General features: G+C 40.6%; 1 protein-coding gene across 4 annotated transcripts; it reads left to right on the forward strand.

Moving 5' to 3' along the window:
• The first annotated feature begins 201 nt into the window (after positions 1-201).
• recql4 (RecQ helicase-like 4) lies at positions 202-20,386 on the forward strand. Of its 4 annotated transcripts, none has more exons than XM_030741000.1 (29): positions 202-387; positions 564-670; positions 800-833; positions 932-1,038; positions 1,197-1,343; positions 1,745-1,902; positions 3,132-4,239; positions 4,323-4,405; positions 4,480-4,579; positions 4,980-5,145; positions 5,965-6,075; positions 6,458-6,625; positions 6,705-6,797; positions 6,890-7,026; positions 7,140-7,223; positions 9,324-9,512; positions 9,897-10,079; positions 10,190-10,391; positions 11,042-11,235; positions 11,387-11,470; positions 12,686-12,823; positions 12,940-13,047; positions 13,211-13,439; positions 16,738-16,867; positions 16,988-17,154; positions 17,580-17,757; positions 18,947-19,100; positions 19,196-19,304; positions 20,209-20,386. In XM_030741000.1, exons 2-29 carry the CDS (start codon positions 587-589, stop codon positions 20,328-20,330), a joined length of 4,767 nt encoding a protein of 1,588 aa, XP_030596860.1. In that variant the 5' UTR covers positions 202-387; positions 564-586; the 3' UTR covers positions 20,331-20,386. The 4 variants fall into 4 exon arrangements, with proteins under 4 accessions (XP_030596860.1, XP_030596859.1, XP_030596858.1 ...); XM_030740999.1 differs by having other exon boundaries at positions 567-670; XM_030740998.1 differs by having other exon boundaries at positions 202-670.
• Positions 20,387-23,041: the final 2,655 nt, after the last annotated feature.

Consider the following 23,041-nt stretch of genomic DNA (forward strand, 5'->3'; position numbering starts at 1 on the left):
TGTAACCCGTAAACAAGCACAGATTAAAGAGCGGAGTCGTTTTAGTCTCAGCACTTTTACAGCGTCTTTAGTGAAGGAGGGTCAAAGCTAAGCGGAAGTGCCTGCACGACAAATTGGATGCCGGTTTTTTCTTATTTGACGGAATCTCTCAAGAGAAATTTTAGTATTTCGCAGCTATTTTTATTATAGGCGCTATTGTTTTATCGCTATTGCTCCTATGTCGTCGCCATTAAAAGGTTTACACTGCAGTTTCATCACCAGTCAGTTTGAAACCGGAAAACTCAGTTTCGTGAGATCGGGGGATACAGGAAGAAACATGGCAACACAAACTGACATGTTTCCGGCGCGGGAAAATCGTAAACAACACGGCGGAAGGGGGGTTTGATAGTGAGTTTATACCTCACAAAAGTCATCTTAGATTCTGAAAACTATCTTTAGACTTGCAGACATGTTAATTAGAGTAAGAAGAAGCTATAGCAGATAATAGGGGCAAAACATGCAAGTGTACGCTGCTAATTCCTTTAAAAAAAAAGAACAATAACGCCGTCCTTATTGTCTGACAGCAGTCTGAAAACATCCTCTCAGCATGGATCGCTACAATGAAGTGAAACTTCTGCTGAAACGCTGGGAGCAGGGGTTTGTCAAAGAGCACCAGAGGAAACCTAACAAGGTGATTTAAACGTTAGCACGCCCTTAGCTGTTGTGAGAAACACGTTACCTTAAGTAAAAACAAGGATGGAGCTTTGTTAGCATGCTGCCTGTTTAAGTATTGTTGTTTCACTGGCATTTTGATTTCCAGGAGGACATTGATCGGGCTCCAGAGGAGACCAAGAGTGAGTGTTCACCATGAGTTGCAATAAATCAATGCATTTTCAGCTGCAGTGTAAATATCAAAGAAGATGGTGACTGATTTTGTGTGTTTTCTGTGTAGATTTGTACAAAGAGTACCGTAATTTGAAGCAAGCCAAAGAGAACAGCACTGTTGAGGCAGCCAGTGGGCATCTTCAAGCTGCAGCTCAGAGCAGCACAGCCCAAAAGGTAATGAAGAGCCTCAGTTTGTGTCTGCTACTGTCTTAACTAAATCTGACACTAACATATCTGAACAGTACTCTTAAAGATCTTTGCTATTCTGCCACTGTTCCTCCCTTCATTTTCATCTATAAATTAGTCCGTTCCATTGTTTTCTGTCTATGTAGGGTTCAGACTGCTGGGGTGCCCACTTGAATCGCAGTGCGTTGCCGGCATCTTCTCCCAAACTGACATCTCAGGACAGAGACAGTCTGAAGGCCTCTTCTCAATATTACGGCCTAAAGCTTAAAAACAACTTGGTTTCACTCAGTAAGGTGAGGATCACTGCAGCTAATTCCACTTGTTATGCTAAGACAGGTAAGAACCAACCAGGGATGCTCTGATTTATCTGCCGAAGGACAATATTCTGCCGAAGGACAATATTCAGTTTGACTGAGGAAGACAACATTAACCAGTGGCAGTGGCCGAGCCATCTGAATTTTGCCTTGAGCTTTGTGTTGTGTTTAGTGATATAAAGGTAATGTGAAGGGTGGAAAGACTTTATTAGTTATTTTAATGAAGAGCTTTTCCCTTCCCCGGGTCCAAAGAGGGTAGCAAATATGGACAGAAAACAATAAAATATCCAAAAAATATTGGCACCAGGTATTAACCAAAGAAGCCTTTATATTGCTTTCATACTGCTATTATTATTATTATTATGTTTTCATTATTCAAGGAGAAACCCATCTCACTGAAGAAAATGCGCCATCCTGGTCGAGTACCTTTGAACTCCTTGAAAGATGAACAAACTATACCAACAAAGAGCACCACTTCTACTGATGCTTCTGCCAAGAACACAGTCACTGACCCCGAATCCAGCCCCTTTTCACCAAGGTAATTAGATCAAGGAAAGAAATTTAATGTTATTATATTACAGGTGTCACCCATTAATAAATAACAGTTATAAATAATGGTTTATGCATGATAAGTCAAGGTAATCCTAATTTATCCTTTTCTGGGCGTTGGTGGATTCCCTCTGTCCAACAGCTAAAACAGTCTGTTTCTGATGGTCTGTTTTAGCTCCTCCCCCTTTTAAGCCAACTTTCTTCTGATTGGGTGCCCCTCACAACCAGATGGTTTGAATAGCAGTTGGGTGGTGCTTGGGTGCTCATACTCAGAGCTGTGTTTTCCCTGAAATAATCAAAGATTATCAAAGATGTACACTCTCACTGACATCATAGAGGTCCAAGTGTTGTAAAAATCTGTGTGGAACCAAGTATTCAAGTCAGTTAAATTTTATTTATATCACACATTTTTTTTAAAAAAAGGAAGTGACCCAAAGGGCTTTTCAGGTCTCCAGGCACCTAATTACAAAACTCCCATAAACAGAGAACATAATCAGTCATACAAAAGTGCAAGAGAAAATGTGGTGTCTGTAGTGCAAGAGAAAACATTTACAGTGACCAAACCCTGAGAGACTTGACTTAAAGCAACCAAAAATGTAGGCATGTCTTTAGAGCTGATTATAAATTGTTAATTGTTGAACAAGTTCTCATGTGTGAAGGCAGACTATTCCAGATCATGCAGGCAATAACACCAAAGGCCTATTTTTTTTTTAAGGCAAGAAGAGGGACGCTGAGAGAAGTTGCTTTGATGATTACCTCAGTGACCTGGAGTTAAATATATATACTGTGAAGTTAATTCATGGAGGGCTTTTAAAACAAGTATACCTGACTTTATTTTAGTTCTCGGGTGGTAAAAGCTGTTTTTTTTTTTTGTTTTTTTTTAGAACAGTCTGAAGCTTTACAGACCAGAAAATAACCAAAAATATTTATTTTAATTTATAATAAATGAAAATTTTTATAATGATAATTTGATTATTAAGATTTGTTCAGATTTATATATTAGAAAACTACCATCAGGACACTAAACTATAAACATAAGAAGTTTGGATATTAGAGAACCCAATATAGCTTTTTTTTGCTTGGCCCAGTCATGTACTATAAATTACTGTGTAGTTTTGTTTGTTCTACCTAAAGTTTTCCTCTTACACAGCTATTTAAAAACTGTGACTTTGTGATTATTTATGGTAGCCTTCCTTGTTAATGTGTCTTTGCTTACAGAAGAATTAATCCATGCTTGGGATCTCTGGCTTCAAAGACTCTCCAGCCATTAGAGCCTGAAGAGCAGTTTCAACCATTTGAACCAGTCAGACCGGCCAATGACAAACCTGCAGATGCTAGTAGTAGTTGTAGTATTAGTGGTAATGCCAGTGGTAGCATTACCAAAGGCATTGGTTCACAATTCACTACCTTCACTTCAGGTGCTTCTCATGTCAGATCCTCCACCCCGTTGTCGTCTTTATCTCCTGAGCGAACTTTAGGGGCTTCAAATGTAGATGCCAGAACTACAGGAAATAAAATTAAAGGCAGTTTAGGAGATGTTAAAGAAAATGCCGAAACATTTGAAACTCCACATAGGGGTACTGATTCTGCAGGTAGTGGAACTTTAATTGGATTTAAAGGAAGTCCGCAGTTTCTTGGAGGTTTCAGAGGAGGCAGTGGCTTAGGAGGAAGGCCCTCTCCTGCTAGCAGGCTTAGCTTTGTTGACAGGCAGTGGCTAGAAAGGTGTCAAGTATTTGGAGAGATGGGAGCAGAGGAGAAGCCTGGAGCTGGCAACCAGGAGATAAAGGCTGAGAAAAGAGGAGGGACAGAAATGGGTGGAAAATTAGAAGGGGAAATGCAAGGTGGTGAAAGAGAAGGAAAGGGAGAGTTAGATGTAGAGGGAGAAAGAAAGCAGTCATTAGAAATGGGAGAATGTAAAACATTTGAGAGCATAATAGGGGATAAAGAAGTCATTGACAGTGCTGCAAACTCTGGAAAAGGCAAAAGAGAAGGGGATGGAAAAGAGAAAAGGAAGAGACAGGGGGAGATGGAAAGAGGACAGGTGCCAATTATAACAGCTGATGATGACAATGAGAGTAGTCCAGAAACTAAAGGTACAAAGAAGAGGGGGAGGAAGAGGCAGCGAGAAGGGGGTGACATGAAGGGAGACACTACAGAAGAAGGAGGAGTAAAGAAGAGGCGGAGTAGTGGTAAAAAGAAAGAGGAGAGCACTGATGTTAGCCCCAGCTCAGCTCACGGAGGAGCAGAGAAGAAAAAGAGACGCAAGAACAAAGGAGAAGACGATGGAGCGGATGAAGAGGAGAAAGAAACCAAGGCACCAAAAAAGGTAAAGGGCATGGCAGGTCATATTTTATGGCTATATTTTACAGTTATATGGAGATTATCTGATGTAGCTTTGCTTCTGTCCAGATGCCCCAAGAAAACCTGCTTGGAGAAATAGAGGAGGAATTTGGAGTTAACAGAATATATCGGACACAGTCTGCTAGAGCGAGGTAAGCCAGAGTGCATTTGAGGAAGGTAAAATGACACTGAAAGGTTTTACATGTGTATTTTTCTATTTTAACAGAGTCACGAAAGGTGCGGAGGGCAACTTTGTGAAAATAAATCTGAAGACGAAATCTCATGTCAAAGGATATGCCCTGAGAGGGGTTGCTCTGCGCAAACAGGTACATCAAGTTTATTTGTGTGTGTGTGTGTAGTTGTCATTGTGTGCATGCAAGATTACACCTATCTTATTTTAAGTTGTATAATTGAAGCATAATGCTATGCCTGTCTTAGGGAGGGCTGCTTTGGACAATATTGGAATGGAGAGAAATTTTAAAATGCACTTTTTTTTATTTGTTCAATTCCTCTCAAAAGCCTATAAATTTATTATGTTTTTGTCTTGTTAATTAAAACTCAGATCAGTTATACAGACTCTAGCATCAAAATTGTTTGTATTTAATCTTTATTTTTTCTCAGAAATTATAACGTGTCCATATCATAATACAAAATGTATTCACAGTAATAAATATGTCTTTGTTTTTGTGTTTCCTTTGTGTCATAAATGTGTCCTTTTTGGTGCAGTTGTACATGCAGAAGTTCCAGCTGAAGGGAGAGCGCTTTGGTGGAGGTGGCGGATATTTTGGTAGAGGAAGGAGGGGTGGCTTCAGAGGGGGCCTCAGTCGACAGGGTGACACCTGCTACAAATGTGGAGGGGCTGGACACTGGGCTATTGACTGCAAGGGACGAGGTGACACAGGAACACACATACAAAGCTAAAACAGATAAAAGATGATCAGTGAGAGACCGCTATTTATCCTTGTGCTGCACCTTTAAGTGAACTGTCTATATTCTTCAGAGTAAAATCACCTGATGTTCCCACCTGAGCCCTGCTGCTTTTTTGGATTTTGCTTTAACAACATTTTGTGTTGATTATGAGAGAAATTTTTTTTTTGCTATTAACCACATAACTAATGTTATATTCCCTAAGTTTTAGTAAATGCCTGCAGGAGTTTGAACAGCTGTTGTAAACCAAGCTGCTGTGACCCCTTGAATCTGACTCCTTATTTGTGATATGAATGCTCTGTATTAGCACTGCCAAATGAGCACAAATATATTATATTTTTTATGCTTTTCCTTACTATCTGTCATATACATATATACTGCTGTCATAGTGGATGCTCATATTAAACATGGACAAATTTTCAAGGAGGTCAGCATATGTACAAGTACTCCCTGGGCTTCAGATTGCTCTTAATGCTCCAGGGGATATCTTAACTATAGTCAACACAGCAGCCGCACCCACCGGCTGTTCAAATCTTGTGTTTACAAGAGGAAGCCAATAAGAAAAAAGTTTGCTTGGCTTTAAATAAGAGTTCTCTTCAAAGCCTTGCTGGAGCCCCTTAGTTCATCCATCAGACAAAGGATGAACTGAGGGCCCCACCAAGGCCCAGTGTAAGAAAAATTAGCATTATTTGGAGCAAAGCTACTCCAGTAGAGTCCAAGAATACAACTGTGGAGCTGGAAATGAGCATAATAGGTCCACTAAAACCTCTGATATGTTTTGCAGCTCCTCCACCTCCTGTTGCTGACGACAAGCTGCCTGATGAGGAGCCATTTGAACTGCCCACCCTGGAGGATGTTGCCAGGGCAACGGGAACGCTACGACCTCAGCCACTGGGTACATCTGTTGAACTGATGGCCTGTTTTGTGAGCATGCTGCTGTCTATCACAGCTAGTCAGCTTATTTCTGACAGTATAGTTCCAGTATCATATATGCACTGTATATGTTTATTAATGAGTCTTAGTATTACCTTCATCTGTATGGCAGAGGCACTCTGCAATAAAAATTATTAACTTTATGTTTTCCACAGCTTACACATAGACTGGAGGTACACAACACAACCTTTGTACGATTTTAACACTTTGCTCGTGTAAATTTGTGTCATTTTTTTTTCCCAAATGTTACTTTTGAGCTGCCTTATGTAACAAAGCCTCAAATACAGATATTTTGTCTTCTTTAGTTGTGTATGGTTACATACTGATGTGCTTGTGTCTTCTAGCGGTAGCTTCTGCTAGTAAAGAGGAGCAGCAGGAACAGGAAAAGGAAGTGGACAGTAAGCGTAGAGATGAAGTGTTGCTGAATGTGATTCGCCCCGATTATGAGCGGCCTGCTCCTCCACCACCCATGGAACCACTTTATCAGCTCACAGAGGATGGAAAAGTCCAGGGTAAGCACTGTCTGCTTAATTCATACGGAAAATGATGCAATACTATACATTAGGCTAAAAATGGACTTTTTATGTTTAGAAACATCTGAAGAAGTTTATGCAGCTCTAAGAGATCTCGGCTATCAGTCATTTAGACCAGGACAGGAGGAAGCCATCATGAGGATCCTGTCAGGTATGTTGAGTGCACACTCGTGAGCTCATCTGCCAGCACTCATTCGCACATTTATAATCTCTCCATACATTTTTGTGTGTTTCCATCTTTAGGTCTCTCTACCCTTGTAGTATTATCAACAGGGATGGGGAAATCGTTGTGCTATCAGCTCCCAGCTTACCTTTATGCTCAGAGATCCAAATGCATCACTTTGGTCATATCACCTCTTGTCTCTCTAATGGATGACCAGGTAAAGACTTCTACACCTGATGACTGTCAATAGGCAAAGTGCAAATCTAATTTCTCTAAACAGTGATGCACTTGAGTAATGATTTTGTGAATATCTTGTATGTTCCTGTGTAGCTGTCTGGCCTGCCAGCTAAGCTGAAGGCCGCCTGTATCCACTCCAACATGACGATGAAACAGAGAGAAGCAGCGATAGAAAAGGTAACAAAGTGGATCTAGAATCAGCCAGGACAAGATTGATCCACAATAATTACAGATTCTTTGTTAATGTCATTTAAAAAAATGAATGGCCTCTTATTAGAAACATTCATCCAGTCACAGTGGATGCAAGTTTTAGTGCTTCTGTAATCCCAGTCCTTTGGTTAGGTTACACGCAAATGGTTTCAGTGAGTTTCAGAGTTGGTGATATAGATAAGTTTTAAATGTGAGACAATAACCAGGATCAAATAAATATTTGGTGCTGAATATAATTTTTTAAAATTTCAAATCGGTCAAATCAAGGTCTGTGTGGTCTGCATGGTCCAGATTCTATATCCATGGGCAGCTCCATACAGAAGTAACAGCTGTTTGCACTACAAAATCAGTGGAGAAAGTGTAGAGAGGGTGGCCTCCTTTAAGTTCCTGGGGACACAAATATCAGATGACCTGACCTGGACAGCCAACACACATATGCTCATCAAAAAGGCTCAGCAACGGCTCCACTTTCTGCGGGTGCTGCGGCGGTGTCAGCTGCAGGAGAACCTGCCTTTGTCTTCTTACAGGGCCACCATCGAGTCAGTATTGACACACAGCATAATGGTGTGGTTTGCTGCCAGCTCAGCAGCAGAGAGTAACCAGGATGGCAGAAAAAGTTATTGGCAGCCCTCTGCCCACCCTGGAAGACTTGGAAAGCCTGTGGGCTTTGCTGGGCCAGGAAAAGTTCTATAGACACTACTCACCCCGGCCATGTACTATACAACTCTCTGCCATCAGGCAAACGGTTCAGGTCTCAGAAATGCAGAACCAACAGACTGAAAAACAGTTTTTATCTGTGGGCTATCAGACTCCTAAACACATCACAATAACTCAGCAGCTCCTTCATCCCATAAAACAATCATAGAGCAGCAAAAACTGAACTGTGCAAATGCCTTTCCCCTCAGTAATGAGTGCAATATTCTCCTTCTGCAATACCTCAAACCCTTGTGCAATACAATTCACATTATTTATCAAAGCCATCAAAGCCAGAACAAACAGACTCAAGAACAGTTTCTTCGCCAGAGCAATCACCACCCTGAACTCACACACTCACCCACTGTAACTGTGCAACACCCACATCTCTGTGCAATATTATATTACTCATACTGAACAATATCTGACATTCCTATATTGTGTAATATCCAGTATTCATTCACTAGTGCAATATTCATTCACCAAGTGCAATATTCATCATCTTCATTATTATATGTATACACACATTTACTTTCCTACAATGTACAGATGCACCAATGTAGGTATGTATGTATATATTTTTATACATTCTATTTTTTGTATATTTTACACATTGTTTATTTTCTGTATATCTCTTGATCATATTGATTATACTAGATTGTAATATTTTTATAATATTTCTATTTTCATTTTAGAGAGTTTGATTTTCTGTTACATGGCACTGAACAGGAGTGGCCCTCCAATCTCATTGTACATCCTGTATAATGACAATAAAGGCATTCTATTCTATTCTATTCTAATAGATATTTATCTAACAGGTACCCTCCCTTGCTTTTCTATTGTATTTTTATCTTGTTCTTACACACATACACCCATTCTCTCTCTCTCTCTCTCTCACACACACACACACACACGCATTATATATTCTTGCATATATTTATTTTTAATCTTTATTTTTATATTACTGTAACATTTCTTGTTACACGCTGACCAGTGACAGCTGTCATAATTTCATCAAGCACCTGTGTTTGATGACAAAGGCTTTCTGATTCTGATTATGAAAAAACCCCAAAATATAATTTAGAATTTGGCGCTCTTCTTCTAATCCTTATCCTTGTGATTCCTCTGCACCTTAACTTATAAATTAAAGGATGACTTCAGTGACCTCCATGTTTATTTCTATACAACATTGAGCTGCATATGGGGATCACGGACAGCACACAGTGCAGTCTGACATTAATCACATTTAAACTGCTAGGTTCATACTTGCAGTATGAACCTAACCTTGCTGACTTAAACTTGAACTAAAACTTTAATATACTCAGTGAGTATTTTCCATTTAGACTCTGTGCTCTCCTCCTGCTGTTTTTCCAGGTCAAGTCAGGTCAGGTATGTGTGCTGCTGCTCTCTCCAGAGGCCCTTGTTGGGGGAGGAGGTTCAGGTTCAGGGTGTCTTCCTTCTGCTCAGGAGCTCCCTCCTGTGGCCTTTGCCTGTATCGATGAGGCTCATTGTGTCTCAGAGTGGTCTCACAACTTCAGACCCTGCTACCTAAGGCTCTGTAAGGTGGGTTGATGATGATTCCTGGACATTATCTTACTATAGTAAGTGATGCTAATTCTGATACTTGTTTAATGTTACATGGTCAGGAAACAAACAACAAATATTAAGGTACTGATACTTTATGAAGACATATTGCAACACATTACAGAAGTAAAGAGTGCAAAGAAATCTGTAGTAAAACTCACTGCAGTCAACATTAGTGTTTGGCTTCCATAGTTAGACAATAGCAGTCCCCAAGACACACATTAATACAACAGTTTGAAACAAGTAAAAAAAAAAATTATAAATCAGTTCACACTTTATGAATTTGCTTCCACAGTTGTGGCATCTCTATTTATTATGTCTTGGTTATATCTGTAAAGCTTTTAATACAGTGTTTGTTTGTAGGTGCTAGGAGAACGTCTGGGAGTACGATGCTTGTTAGGGCTCACAGCTACAGCCACTCTGTCCACTGCTCTGGACATCGCTAAACATTTGGACATCAGTGATCAAGATGGCATTGCTGTCAGATCTGCAGCTGTGCCTCCAAACCTGAATCTTTCAGTATCCACGGATAAAGAAAAGGATCAGGTCAGATCAGTGTTTGTCTCATTGGTGGATTTTTAGTCGTTCTAGGCTGGGAGTCTTTCTCTTAGCTTGCCATATGTCTGTCTGTAGTAATTTGCAGTTCTCTTCTTTAGGCTTTAGTCTCCTTGTTGAAAGGTGATCGTTTTGGTTGCCTTGACTCCATCATCATCTACTGCACCAGAAGAGAGGAGACTGTTCGTGTGGCGGCACTTCTCCGAACCTGCCTTCAAGGGGTGCTGCTAAAAGAAAACAACAGAACCAGCAGCAGCAGCCAGTCAGAAAACAACCCTGTAGGACAGAGAAAGAAAGAACTGGGTAAGTGTGCGATATTGTGTATTTTTGATTAATTAAAAACTATTAGAGATCCTTTCGGCCCCAAGACCTCTAATCATTCGCTTTACCGGATAAAACTGCGAGACACGAGCATGCCGAGTTTTGTGGACCGTGGCAGCACAGTGGCATGGTGGTTAGCACTGTTGCCTCACAGCTAGAAGGTCTGGGTTTGAATCCACCTTGGCCGGACCTTTTTGTGTGGAGTTTGCATGTTCTCTCTGTGTCTGTGGGTTTCCTCCGGGTACTCTGGTTTCCTCCCACAGTCCAAAGACATGCAGTTACTGGGGTTAGGTTAATTGGCGATTCTAAATTGCCCGTAGGTGTGAATGTGAGTGTGAATGGTTGTCTGTCTCTCTGTGTTGACCCTGCGACAGGCTGGCGACCTGTACAGGGTGTTCGCTGCCTCTCACCCTATGACAGCTTGGATAGGCTCCAGCCTCCCCTGCGACCCTGAACAGGATAAGTGGAAGAGGATGAATGGATTAAAAACTATTAAGGGGAGAGATGATATGGCAAGGGTAACAAGTGAATGTATATGTATAGAAATCTGTGTAATATAACTTAAGATAACATTAATTAAATATGAAATCTTTTCTCTCCTTGACTTTCTGGTTTTGTCTTTTTGCATTTAGCACGGAAGAAGATTCGTAAACCGCTGAAATGGCAGGCTGAATCGTACCACGCCGGCCTGTCGGGGTCAGAGCGGCGACGCGTGCAGAACAACTTCATGTGTGGAGAGCTCAGAATCGTGGTGGCCACTGTGGCGTTTGGCATGGGCCTGGATAAATCTGACGTTCGTGGTATCATCCATTACAACATGCCTAAGGTCAGCAGTGGTCTAATCAATCTTGAGCAACATCTCCTCGTACTTGACTTAAAAGTACAGTGAAATATTTTTTGAGCTTCTGGTTTTAATCAGTTTTTTTTTTTTTTATCAATTTTATATTTTAAAATTTTTTATTTTTTTTTCTATTTAGAGCTTTGAGAGCTACGTTCAGGAAATTGGGAGGGCAGGAAGAGATGGAGAACTGGCTCACTGTCACCTCTTCCTTGACCCAGAGGTGAGACTTAAAATTATGATTACTTACATCAATGATGTAGTTACAGAAAACAGTAGTGATGTGGTGTGATCACAGTTTTTGAAGAAATGAGCATAGCACATATCTCTTGTGGTGGCTAACTGTGCCTGAACAAGCAACTTCCTCGGTGTCAGCTGACAACGTTCAGCAACTGAAAATCATTGTGAGAGGGCTCTGTGTCAGTGTGCCCAAAATGACCCTGAATAAACCACAGAGTAAGTGGAATCAACTCTTTTGTGCTATGCAAGAGTGAATTAGTTTAACACAGCCAGATTGTAATGAAGTGTTTGTGCAAAAGAATAAGAGAGGAGTTGTGAGCAGCAGAGTTAAACTCTTGGCAACAGATGAGTGTATTCATTTCCAGTCTGTCCTAATTATCTTACTATAGAACTGCTCTACTGTATATCCTAATGCTGTTTTTTATATTATATATTGCATATAATATACTCAGCAGACACTTTATTAGGTACATATTGTTACTGTTTGGTTGGACCCCGTTTTGCCTTCAGAATTGCCTTAATTCTTCATAGTCTGAATTCAACAAGGTGCTGGAAGCATTCCTCAGAGATTTTGGTCCATATTAACATGATAGCATCACACAGTGATGGCGTGGTCTTCTGCTGCTGCTCTAGCCCATCTGCTTCAATTTTCAATGTGCATTCAGAAAGGCTCTTTCGGGGGTGCCTCCACAGTGGACACAGTGGTGGCTCAGTGGTTGAGCAGGCGACCACATACTCATACCACATACATATGCTGCGTTGTGGTGCGGGCAGTGAGGGCGGTGCGGGTTCGAGTCCCGGCCTGTCGCCAGTTTGCCCGCGTGTCTTCCCCCGTATCTTCCCCCGTTTCCTGGCTCTCTCTACCTTCAACGAAAAGCCCCTGTGACCAAAAAGCCAAAAAAAAAAAAAAAAAAAAAAAACCCAAAAAAAGAAATGCTCTTGTGCATACCTTGGTTTTAACAAGCAGTTATTTGAGTCATTGCTGCCCTTCTATTATTGCAATATAAATAACCATGCCAAAGTGTCTCTGTCTGAACTTCTGCCAGGTCGCATTGACCATGACTACGTGCCTAAATGCATTGAGTTGCTGTCGTGTGATTGGCTGGTTAAATAACAAGAAGTTGAACAGGTGTACCTAATAAAGTGGCCATTGAGTGCATTAATATACTATGTCATGCCATTCTCTGTGTGATTGTAGGGTGGGGACCTCCATGAGCTCCGTCGTCATATCTATGCAGACACAGTGGACTACTATACAGTAAAAAGACTCGTGCAGAAAGTTTTCCCAGCATGCAAATGTAAACAGTTACACCAGCAACAGCAGCAACTCCTCAAGGTAAGTCCTCCTTTTTCTGTTTGAGTGTCTCTAGTCTGAAGAAATGGCTTTGTCTGTAGTACTCAAACTAACACTTTCTCTAAGGTAAAGAACTGTGTGCCTGTGTGTTTATGTAGGACGTTGAAGACTCTGAGCTCTTGGAGGTGATGGATGTGTGTGATCAGGAGAGCAGTGTGAAGTCTCCTGCTCAGCAAGACAAACCAGAACCTGCTGCTGCAGCACTTGTAAGTAAAGTAGAAATTTGACTTTATTATCATGTACACTTTTGCACAATACAGAAATGTAAGAAATGAGTAGTTCATAATTTTTAGTTTATTTAGTACATTCAAAATGATCTGTAGTATCTATGTATGACTCTGTTTTTTATGACCTTGTTTTTACTGCAAGGAATCAGATCTCAGTTCCGCTGAGCTATCTGCCAAAGAAGACAGAGATAAAAGAGAGGAAAGAAATGAGGATGAGATGAAAGATCAGACAGCAGAAGACAAAGGAGATGGCTGGCAGAGGGATCGGAAAATGGAGAGCAGTGATTGGCCCAGGGAGCGAGTGTGCCACACGCATGAGAGAGCTATTCCCATCCAAGAGACTGTCGAGGCTCTGGACATCACAGAGGAAGGCAAGTGGAAACTTAAACTAAGAAAATCACATCAATTAATAAAACAGAGGTAAATGAATAGATGTAGACTGATTTGTTCATGGAAAGCGCATTAGCATAAATGTCTCTGGAGCTTGAAAAAGGCGACTGGACTTCTTTTTGTTTCTTGAAGACGTTTCACCTCTCATCCGAAAGGCTTCTTCAGTTCTCAACCAAATGGTGGAGAGACCCAGGTATTTAAACCCCTGTGGATGTAGTCCCCTGGAGGTGGTTATGACCCTCTATTGATCATGTGCGTGAACATATGTGCCCAGGTGTGAAGGGGGCGTGGGTCATATTTAATCAGTGGTTTCAGTTGAAACCAATTTAGGACTCCGCTCCATTGTTTCCTGTGGCCTATTGAGGTCACTGGAACAAAGGTGTGAATGGGGGTTGAGACGTCTGGGAAGGGAGCTCAGGACAGCACTGTAAGCGGGGGAAAGTTGGTGACGTAATCCACCTCCTCTGTTCAATGATGGTTGTTCACAGTGGACATAGATGGCTTCTTTCACTCCTCTTTCAAACCATCTGTTTTCCCTGTCCAAAATGTGAACATTGGCATCCTCAAAAGAGTGCCCTTTTTCCTTCAGATGCAGATGTACTGCTGAGTCTTGTCCTGTCGAGGTGGCTCTTCTATGTTGTGCCATTCGTTTGTGAAGAGGCTGTTTGGTTTCACCAATGTAGAGGTCCGAGCACTCTTCACTGCACTGAACAGCATACACTACATCGCTGATCTTGTGTTTGGCGGGTTTGTCCTTGGGATGAACCAGTTTTTGTCTTAGGGTGTGATTTGGTTTGAAGTATACTGAGATGTCATGCTTGGAGAAAATTCTTCTGAGTTTCTCTGACAAGCCTGACACATATGGGATGACAATGTCGTTCCTCTTGTCCTTCCTATTCTCTGTAGTTTGTGTTTGGCCTTCATTCCTGTGCATCTTAGCTGATTTGATGAAGGCCCAGTTGGGGTAACCGCATGTTTTGAGGGCTTTCTTAATGTGTGTGTGTTCCTTATGCTTCCCTTCTGCCTTAGAGGGAACACTTTCCGCACGGTGTTGTAGGGTCCTGATCACCCCAAGTTTGTGTTCCAGAGGGTGGTGGGAGTCAAAGAGGAGATACTGGTCTGTGTGTGTGGGCTTCCGGTAAACTTCAATGTTGAGGCTTCCATCTTCCTCGATAAGCACCGCACAGTCCAGGAATGGTAACTTGTTATCTCTGGTGTCCTCCCTGGTAAAACGTATGTATTTATCCACTGAGTTGATGTGACGAGTGAAGGCTTCTACTTCTTGGGTTTTGATTTTGACCCAGGTGTCATCTACATATCTGTACCAGTGGCTAGGTGCCATCCCTTTGAAAGAACCAAGAGCTTTACTTTCCACTTCCTCCATGTAAAGGTTGGCTACAATGGGAGACACTGGGGAGCCCATGGCACATCCATGCTTCTGTCTGTAGAATCCATCATTGTATTTAAAATATGTTGTGGTAAGGCAGAGATCTAAAAGTGCACAAATCTGATCTGGGGTGAAGCTGGTTCTGTTCAGTAAGGAATCGTCTTCCTGTAGTCGTCTTCTGACGGTCTCCACTGCCTCAGTTGTGGGTATGCAAGTGAAAAGTGAAACCACATCAAAGGACACCATGGTTTCATCTGGATCCAGTACAAGATTCTGGACCTTGTTAGTAAAATCTGTAGAGTTTTCAATGTGGTGGGGTGTGATGCCAACAAGCGGTGATAAGATGGTGGGGAGGTGTTTGGAAATGTTGTAGGTGACCGAGTTTATACTGCTGATAATGGGTCGAAGTGGGACTCCTTCTTTGTGGATCTTTGGGAGTCCATAAATGCATGGAGTGGCTTCTCCAGGGTACAGGCGGTAGTAAGTGGGGCGGTCAATGGCTTTTTCCTTTTCAAGTTGTTGCAGGCAGCAAACAACTTTTTTCTTGTAGTTGCTTGTGGGATCATGTCTCAAGACCTCATAAGTATTGTTGTCACTGAGGAGTGTAGTAATTTTGTTGTGGTAATCCGATGAATTCAGCACAACCGTGCACCTCCCCTTGTCGGCTGGCAGTATGGTGATGTTTTGATCCTTGCTTAGGGCTGTGATGGCCTTCTTCTCCTGAATGGTGAGGATGGAGGAAGTCTTGCACTGGAGAGAGTGGCTGAAACTTTCATCCTGATCTGTTCTGCTTCAGGATGAGAAAGTTTGTTATTTCTTATAGTGGTTTCTGTTGCTGTGATGAGGTCTACTATAGGAAGCTGTTGTGGGGCTATGGCAAAGTTGAGTCCTTTGGCTAGCACATTTTCTTCTGGTTTGGTGAGGACCCTGTCTGATAGGTTCTTCACCCACTTTCCTTGGTTTCCATTGCTTATCGTGTCGTCCTGTTTGTTAACAGATGAATGGTATGCCTTGGTTTGCAGAGTTTGAAATTTACGTAGTTGTCTTTCTTTGCCTTTGATGTGTTGTGCGAGCTGGGCTTTGTCCACAAATGTAGAAACTTCTTCTGCGATGGTGTGAGGTAAGAGTGATGAGAGTTTCTGCTGAGTCTGGTGGATTTTGTTCTGGAGTACATCTATGGTGAAATGGACCTGTCTTATCCTTTCACTCAAAAGGTGGTTCTGTGCTCTCCATAGAATTTGGTCAGCTCTATGTCCTTTTACTGTGGACCCAAGGTGCAAACTCTTGGGAACCAGTCTGGACTGTCTGCATCTCAAGTTGAAACGAAGGTGGTTCCTGTAGTCCGCTAGCTTTCTTGAGTCCCTTTCATACTCCCGCACCAATTGAAGGGTGTTCCTCCCAAAGTGCAAGGCAATATGTCTGTGTAGATTCTCAGTCATCCAGGTCATAGTAGTCTCTGGAGCTTGAAAAAGGCGACTGGACTTCTTTTTGTTTCTTGTACAAGAAACAAAAAGAAGTCCAGTCGCCTTTTTCAAGCTCCAGAGACTACTATGACCTGGATGACTGAGAATCTACACAGACATTAGCATAAATGTTTAAATATTTCAAAACATCATTTCTGACTTGAAGTTAGGACAGAATTTAAGCCTGATCGCATCCACACAAGTTACTTAGTGCCTTATGCACTGAATCCAGTGAAAACAAAAGGACTACAAGCTGGAGACAAAACAGTTTGATCACCAGGACATACAGAATATGGTAACAGTTACTTTATTTTATATATATATATCAGTCTGCCTTACAAACACTCTAAAAACCAAAAAACAACAAAACCATTTGGGGCAAAAAGTTGAAATCAGTATCAGTCACATATGTGTTTTGTTTTCCCCCAGGTGTGGAAACACTGCTCTGCTATCTGGAGCTGCACCCACAGCGCTTTGTGGAGCTCCTCCACCACACCCTGTCTGTTTGCAAAGTCAGTTGCTACGATGGTCCGAGACAACTCAAGAAAGTTACCAAAATGTAGGAAAATGTTTGACTGACACATAAACGTGCATGTTTACATAATATTCTAGTAAGACTTCATTAGACGGCTGGAATGAAAAAAACTTTTATTTAGTTTAACTTCTCTCTTCTCCTCAGTTGTCCTCCAATCGCTGTGGTGTTGGCCAGAAGGCGGATGGCGGGCGAGCGAGTGGAGACCTGTGATCAGCTTGAGTTTGATGTTGTCGAGGTCGCGGACACTATGGGATGGCAGCTTCCTCTCGTGAAGAGAGGACTCAGGCAGCTGCAGTGGAGCACTGATAGAGGTTTGCTCATGAGTCATATAGTAGCCACTGAAGTTGCCGTTCAAGTTTACTGACAGGGAAAGAATAAATGTTATGATTAGCGATTAACACTCATGCGTGAACATATCGAAGGTGTTTCACCTTCTGAAAGTGAACCAAATACTTTGATTTACCCTCCCTTTTCATTTGTACTGACTTCAGTTTGCTTACTTCAATATATGCATTTTCCTTTCAAGTAATCTTAAATTTAATAGTGGTATTAAAAGCTCTTAAAAAGTACGACTCACTAATGTCAGTGTCAGAGTCTGGTGATCAAAACGTCCCGATGGGGGGGTTAGGTTCTCACCTTGAGTTTAAAATTTAGTTGGAGTTCTTTGTTGCATGTTCCTCTTCATTTCCTTTTGGGCGGCAGAAGAAGCAGTCAGTCAGGAATACTTCTGTTTCAGCTGGCGGACGTAGCGGCGTCCTCGTTGAATTCTCCTGTCCATCATTCTACTTCCGTTCCTATGGCGACCTGAGTGATGAGGAGATGGACAGAGTGTGTCAGTTCCTCCATAAACGTGTGCAGGACCAAGAGAGAACACAACTGTACCAGCTGACGACCTGTTTTAAGGCCTTCAAGAGGTACAGTGAGCTTTTTTTTTTTTTTTTAAATGTATCCACTGATACAGCAGCTTACCGATGTTTTGTTTGGATTGCTGAAAATCAAATTGTATGAACGCTCTCAGGCTGTGATTTAATCCCATATGATTGCAATTTAGGCTATATTTTCCATTTTGGACACATATATTTGTTAAATCACAAACACGCCTCTATAAGTTGCTCGAGCTGAAAATGTTCATTCGTTTGGTTTAAAATTTGGCGTATTGTTTGATAAACTTTCATCTTTATAATACACCAGATCTCTGTCTGTCTGTCCACAAACTCATGTTGCAGGCAGTTGCTTAATAACGGACTAAAATGATATTTATATAGTTGAGAAGGACCTGAGCATTGCAATTTTTTTTTTTTTATTTTCTTAATGTGATTAAGTATATTAGGGCATGGGCAAGTACTAATTATAATAATATGACATTTTGCAGGGTTTTTTTTTAGCCTGTTAACTGTAGTTTTTATTATGGCAGAAATCATAAAATGGGTTAATTTTGGTCAGTATAGTGATCATGAATATTTAACACAATTATTTACTGATTTTGGAAACATGCATTTATTGAACTTTTTAAAAATGTGTTTTAAACAGCAGATTTCCTTTAATTATTTTATATAATTAAGGTGAAAAGAGCTGATTTAGACTTTTAGGAAAGGTTAAAAATCACTGCTGGAAAGAAAAGGAGTTCACTGGATTTATAACCCAAGTCTGAATGAGAGCCTTTTTGCTATACAGACAATGATAACAAGCATTCCTGTTTCTATTTTTTTGATTCTGTAATTATTGGCAGCTTAAATCATAACTTAAATGAAGGAGGACTAATTTCCCAGCTTTTAGTTGTTTAAACTGAGTTTTGGAAAAGTTTCACAGCCTCTTTCTGTTTGTACTTATAAGTTATACATAAAACAATAATTGGAAAATGCAAATATTCCATATAGCTTGTTTAATTAATAATGATAACATGTAGTTGCCACACAGCAAATTATTCTTGAATAAGATTCCTATCAAACCTTTACCCCTATTTTAATGTTAACCAACTGTTAACATGCTGTAAAACATATGATGATCATCACGTGTTTTAATTGCTTGTCTTTTTCTGTCTGCGCTCCTCATTTATGCAGGTACTATCTGTTCTAACTTTGACTTTGTGTGTTGTGTTGGCAGTGTTGCCTATCGCAGTGTATTTTCCTGCGTAGACGATCTGGATGAGAGCCGCAGTTTGCAGCTAAAGAGCCTTCTCTCCGAGTATTTTGATAAGAGGCGGGATGGAGACCACACACTCACATCCTTGGACCCTGAGGACCTCGATAAATATAAGGTTTTTAAAACACAAATAATTACCAGAGAACTTTTCAGGAGTTGTAGGTAAAGTGAAGTCTGTGAAGGTTTTAGCTTCTGTCTGTATGTTTGTAGCTGTTGGACTGGGAGGATCAAATCAGAGCCGACATCAGAAGTTTTCTTGCTAATCGAAGTGATGAGAAGTTTTCTGGAAGAGCTGTCGCTCGAATCTTCCATGGCATAGGTGAAGATGCGTGCGCGCACACACACGCACACACACGCACACACACATACACACACATACACACACACACACACACACACACACACACACACACACACACACACACACACACACACACCTGAGCATGCTTGTATGCAATATGCAAGCAGAGGAATCCATATGTAGGTAAAATATAATATCAAAACATTACTGTCACACATACAAAGCAGTGAACCTTTAAACCTCTAGAGGTCATCAGAGAGCTAATTTAGGACTGTTCAGGTTTGCTGAGGTAATAATAACAAACTTAATTTAAATAGCATAAGAAAATTGTTGCTATAGACTGTGAAATATTATTAGAAGCTTTGTCTCAGACGCAGCACTGTGGTGCAGTGGTTATCACTGTCACATTACAGGAAGAAGTTTTTGGGATCAAGCGTCCTGGTTGGCCGAGGCCTCTGTGTTAACCTGTGATGGACTGGCAGCGTGTTCAGGGTGTACGCTGTCTCCTGGACATGGTTAACTGGGATAGGCTCCATCCGCTCCACAACTCTGAATCGGGATAAATGTTTTAGAAAATGAGAGGCTGAGGACATGAATTATTTTGGAAGTGCCAAAACTGACCAATCAACTGTCTTTATTTCAAAAGTCTTATCCTTTCCTCAGCTGACTTATCTTTCATTGGGTATTAGTTCTCAGCAAGCAGATTTTTTAATAATGATAATTTCATACTAATATTTAGCTAAGGAGAGGGTGGCATTGCGCTCTTGTATTCATGTTTAGGGTTTGTGGGTCTTCAGTTTTTGTTTTTTTTTTTAAGTTGAGTTTTGATAGTTTCTCTGCTGGGCCTTCATTTATCAGTTGTGGACTGTCAGTTAAAGACTTCTATAAACTAAAGCTACAAATAAAAAAATCTGTGTTTCAGGCAGTCCTTGTTATCCTGCTCAAACCTACGGCAAAGACAGACGTTACTGGAGAAAGTACATCCAGTTTGACTTCAACAAGCTCATCAGACTGGCCACTCAGGAGATCATTCGCTTCAAGTGATCGACCAGATGGTCCAATATTGTTTGTTTTGTTTGCTTGTTTCTTTTTAAATAGAGCTGGTTAAGAATTTGTTTGTTGACACAAATGAAATAAAATCTATTTTTGTAGCTCGGTCTTTTAGATGCATTTTTTTAATATACTGAAAAACAAAAACACAGGAATTCATCGTCAAAACACTTGGAGATGAAGAAAACAAATCTGTGGTTAATACAGGTAAATCCTCACAGGAAGAATAAATCCCCAACCCAGAAATGAGTTGACATAAGGAAGTGAAACTAGAAATTTGGGATTTTTTTTTCCTCCTATGACCTGCTCTATCTGCATGACTGTTACCACGAGAAACTTTAAACATAAAAATATTTACTTGACCGGAGTTTAATGTTTAAAAGAATGCGTGAAAGGATGAGTCACTTTTTGAGGTCACGCATTGATTTTTTTTTTCAGATGTTACCAATGATAAAAGTTGGATCTACAGTCACTATGTTTATCTCGTACCACTCAGTGAACCAGTGAATTAGCACTAATATGATAAACCTCATGTTTCTGAATAGGTGATGAATTCAACTGCAAGCTCAAACAGGCTTTTTTTATAATGATGTTAGTGAAGCAAAGCTATGTAAACATGGGAGATAACAGAAGTGTTTGGGCTTCTATATTCTTTGGGCTTTCACATTGGACACACCTGATCTATCTTAATATGACTTAGTTGTTAAAAATCCAGTTAGGTCCACAATTTAATGGACAAAGAAACACTTTTTTGCGGTTTTGCCCCTGTACACCACCACAGTGGTGTTCAATGATATTCCTAAATAATCAGTCAGTCACCTGATTTCGACCCAATGAACATGCTTTTCACTTCCTGAAGATAAGATTTAATGCAGAAAGACCCACAAACAAGCAGCAATTGAAGGTGGCTGCAGTAAAAGGCTGGCATAACATCTCAAGAGAAGAAATGGCATTTGGTGATGTCCATTGATTTCTAGACTTCAGGTGAGAAAGGATTTGCTGTTCCCTGAGCCTGGCTCTGCCAGAGGTTTCTTCCTGTTAAAAGGGAGTCCGTCCATCCAACCATCCATTCATTCATTTATTCTCTTCCATTTATCCTTCTCAGGGTCATGGGGTAAATAGTCTTATTCTTATTCATGGTTCCATCATTTATGTCAAGTCACCCAGGTCCTGAAGCAGTAAAAAAGCCCCAGAGCATCACACTACCACCATGTTTGACTGTTGGTGTGATGTTCTTTTTATGAACTGTTAGTTTTATACGAGATAACGAGACGCAAACCTTCCAAAGAGTTCAACTTTTGGCTCGCCAGTGCACAGAATATCTTCCCAAAAGTCATCAAGATGTTTTTGTTGGATGTTTAGTTTGCTGACTTTTTTAACTCTCAGTGTCATAATAGACCAACAAAGAAATGTAATAAGAGGTTTGGCAGATTATAACTGAACCTGAATCTTTTTTTTTTTTTTAATTGTCAATCATAAATCAGCAGCCACCCAATGAGCTGATACAGAAAAAACACATTAAAATTTAGGACAATGAGTACTTTAATTGAAGTTAATGGATTATCAACATTAAAATAAGCATCATTTTATTTTAACACAAAAAATCTGCCAAAGCATTTCACTCTTAAGTGAAATGCTTCATCATAAGGTCTTTGTGACTCTCACCAGAATGCACTACTCATTTGTATTGTATTTATATACCCTACAATTTTTTATGGATTACCTTTAACCAAAGGCTGAACAATGTTATTTTGAGTGGTTGAACCAGAGAGTGCTGCACTGTATGGAAAAAAAAAACTGTCACAAGATGTGAAACTGAAAACATACTGTATTTTTTAATTCCTACTTACAGGATCTCAGGTTTGAGAGCTGCTGCAGCAGAGGGTATGGTTTTTTTTTTTTTCAGGGCATAAATTTGTTAAATGAGGGGAGACAGAAGGGATGACAGGTTTTCTGTTTAGCTGGTTGCCATTACAGAGTAAATGCCCATCATCTCTCAGTGTGTGCTGATGTTTACGAAGCCACCGGGCTGCTGATAATAGCATTTTATTCTCTGCAAATGGCCATTTGGTTTGGCAGTACTTATAACAAACTGATAGAGTGCAAAGCTATCAGCATTAAATCCAACCTGTTAAATGGAGCGAAGCCTCCAAGCTAGCTGAAGCAGGCGATGTGTTACACTTACATAACACCCCTCACTTTATAGTGCGAGACGGAGGGATTTGACTCAAAGGATCCTGAATTAGGATCTATGAGAATATTCTTAGAAAAGTCAGCAAACCAATTTTATTTGAGTCATATGGTTTTTATGGCACTTTGACCACTGAAATTAAAGTGAATTTAGATGCAAAATATGACCCCAAAAAAGTACCTGGAGGCATTTGAAGATGGCTGCCAAGTTTATGAGACTTGCTTATAAAAAGGACTCTGGCCAAACACACCCTTCTAATTTATGCTGCCAAATCTTCCATCCAACCCTTTGACATATCAGTGGTGTTGCTGCCCTGCCCCGCTGCCAGCTGTTGTCAACCTGACATCCACCCATTGGCTCTCAGGGATATATATATGTATATTTATATATATAAGATAAGTAGAATTGACTATAAAACTATGGTGAATGACTGGTCCATTGAGAAGTGGATCTGTACATAACATTTCATTGCATTTGACTTAAGGTTGTGTAATGGGATCTCTCTGCACCTACT

The sequence above is a fragment of the Archocentrus centrarchus genome, chromosome 11 (assembly GCF_007364275.1).
Source record: "Archocentrus centrarchus isolate MPI-CPG fArcCen1 chromosome 11, fArcCen1, whole genome shotgun sequence".
Lineage (NCBI taxonomy): Eukaryota > Metazoa > Chordata > Actinopteri > Cichliformes > Cichlidae > Archocentrus > Archocentrus centrarchus.

Bases quoted from the DNA above. Each gene is read 5' to 3' on its own strand.
- recql4 (XM_030740998.1), top strand. From the start codon at position 587: ATGGATCGCTACAATGAAGTGAAACTTCTGCTGAAACGCTGGGAGCAG. The intron at 671-799 runs GTGATTTAAACG...TTTGATTTCCAG, and splicing joins ACCAGAGGAAACCTAACAAG to GAGGACATTGATCGGGCTCC. The intron at 11,236-11,386 runs GTCAGCAGTGGT...TTTTCTATTTAG, and splicing joins TCCATTACAACATGCCTAAG to AGCTTTGAGAGCTACGTTCA.